At 65.9% G+C, this 927-nt stretch overlaps 1 protein-coding gene across 1 annotated transcript in view; it reads right to left on the bottom strand.

Moving 5' to 3' along the window:
* The window catches only part of KMT2B (lysine methyltransferase 2B), a gene marked incomplete at its 5' end in the record, with an annotated part of 22,955 nt that overhangs the window by 21,341 nt on the left and 687 nt on the right, over window positions 1-927 (bottom strand). Inside the window, 2 exon segments of the mRNA XM_025192372.1 lie at window positions 124-222; window positions 676-924. Coding sequence (XP_025048157.1) covers window positions 124-222; window positions 676-924 — 348 coding nt within the window.

The raw sequence follows: 927 nt of genomic DNA, 5'->3' as shown, positions 1-927 counted from the left end.
CCTAGCCCAGCCCCTCCCCCAAATCCCTGCTGACTCCCACAAGCACACCTTCCAGGACCCCCCAGGCTGCCCCTGCAGCCCCTCCTAGGGGGTTAACCCTGCCCCCCCACCCAGCCCCAGTACCTGCTTCCTGCCATCGGTGCGGTCGGCCCCAGGCTCTGTCTCATCCCGCAGGCTGTTCTCAGCTTCTCCGGTCTCCTCAGGTTTCACGCTGGGCAAGGACTGTGGGTGGGCGGTGGGGTGTCAGGGCCCTAAAGCTGTCCCCGCGGGGAGACCCAGAGACCCCAGAAACGGGAGTGGGGGCAGGGGAACCACCAGGGCTTTGCGTGCCCTGGAGGTCAAGGATCTCTGGTGCTAGGAGGGACCTTGCTAGTACTGCAAGGGAGAACCGAGGCATCCAGGCACCCACCGCCCCATTCTAAGCTTCCAGCTCCTAGAGATGGAAAGAACCCAGGCATCTAGGTCCCATGTTCCCCCCCTCACGCACCCCCTCAGCCTTCTCCCAGACCAGGAAGAAACCCAGGCATCCCTCGTTTTAACGCCCCAGTCCTGATTGTCCTCCCCGAGCTGGAGAGAACCCAGGCGTCTAGGCCCCATGTCTCTCCTCTCTCACCCCAGACCCCTGTCCCAGAGCCACAGAAAACCCAGGTGCCTGGGCCCCCAGCCCGCCCTTACCGGAGCAGCTTTGAGCTGCTGTTGCTGCTGGTCTATCTTGAAGAGCTGCACCTTGGCACGGGTGAGCAGGCTGTACACCTTGTCCATGCCCACCAGCTGGGGGGGTGCTGGGTCATGCCCAGGGGGCTGCCCCTTGGGGGCCTCCCTGGGGAACAGGGGCAGGCTGAGGTGGTTGGTGCGAGGCAGTAGGCGCCGCCCGCTGCGGGTCATCACCGGCTCGTCGGGGGCGGGCGAGGGGGGCCGGGGGGCCTC

This window comes from Alligator sinensis, unplaced genomic scaffold (genome assembly GCF_000455745.1).
Source record: "Alligator sinensis unplaced genomic scaffold, ASM45574v1 scaffold113_1, whole genome shotgun sequence".
NCBI lineage: Eukaryota > Metazoa > Chordata > Crocodylia > Alligatoridae > Alligator > Alligator sinensis.
The sequence above is the reverse complement of the archived record's forward strand: the minus strand, read 5'-3'. Positions and strand labels throughout refer to the sequence as shown.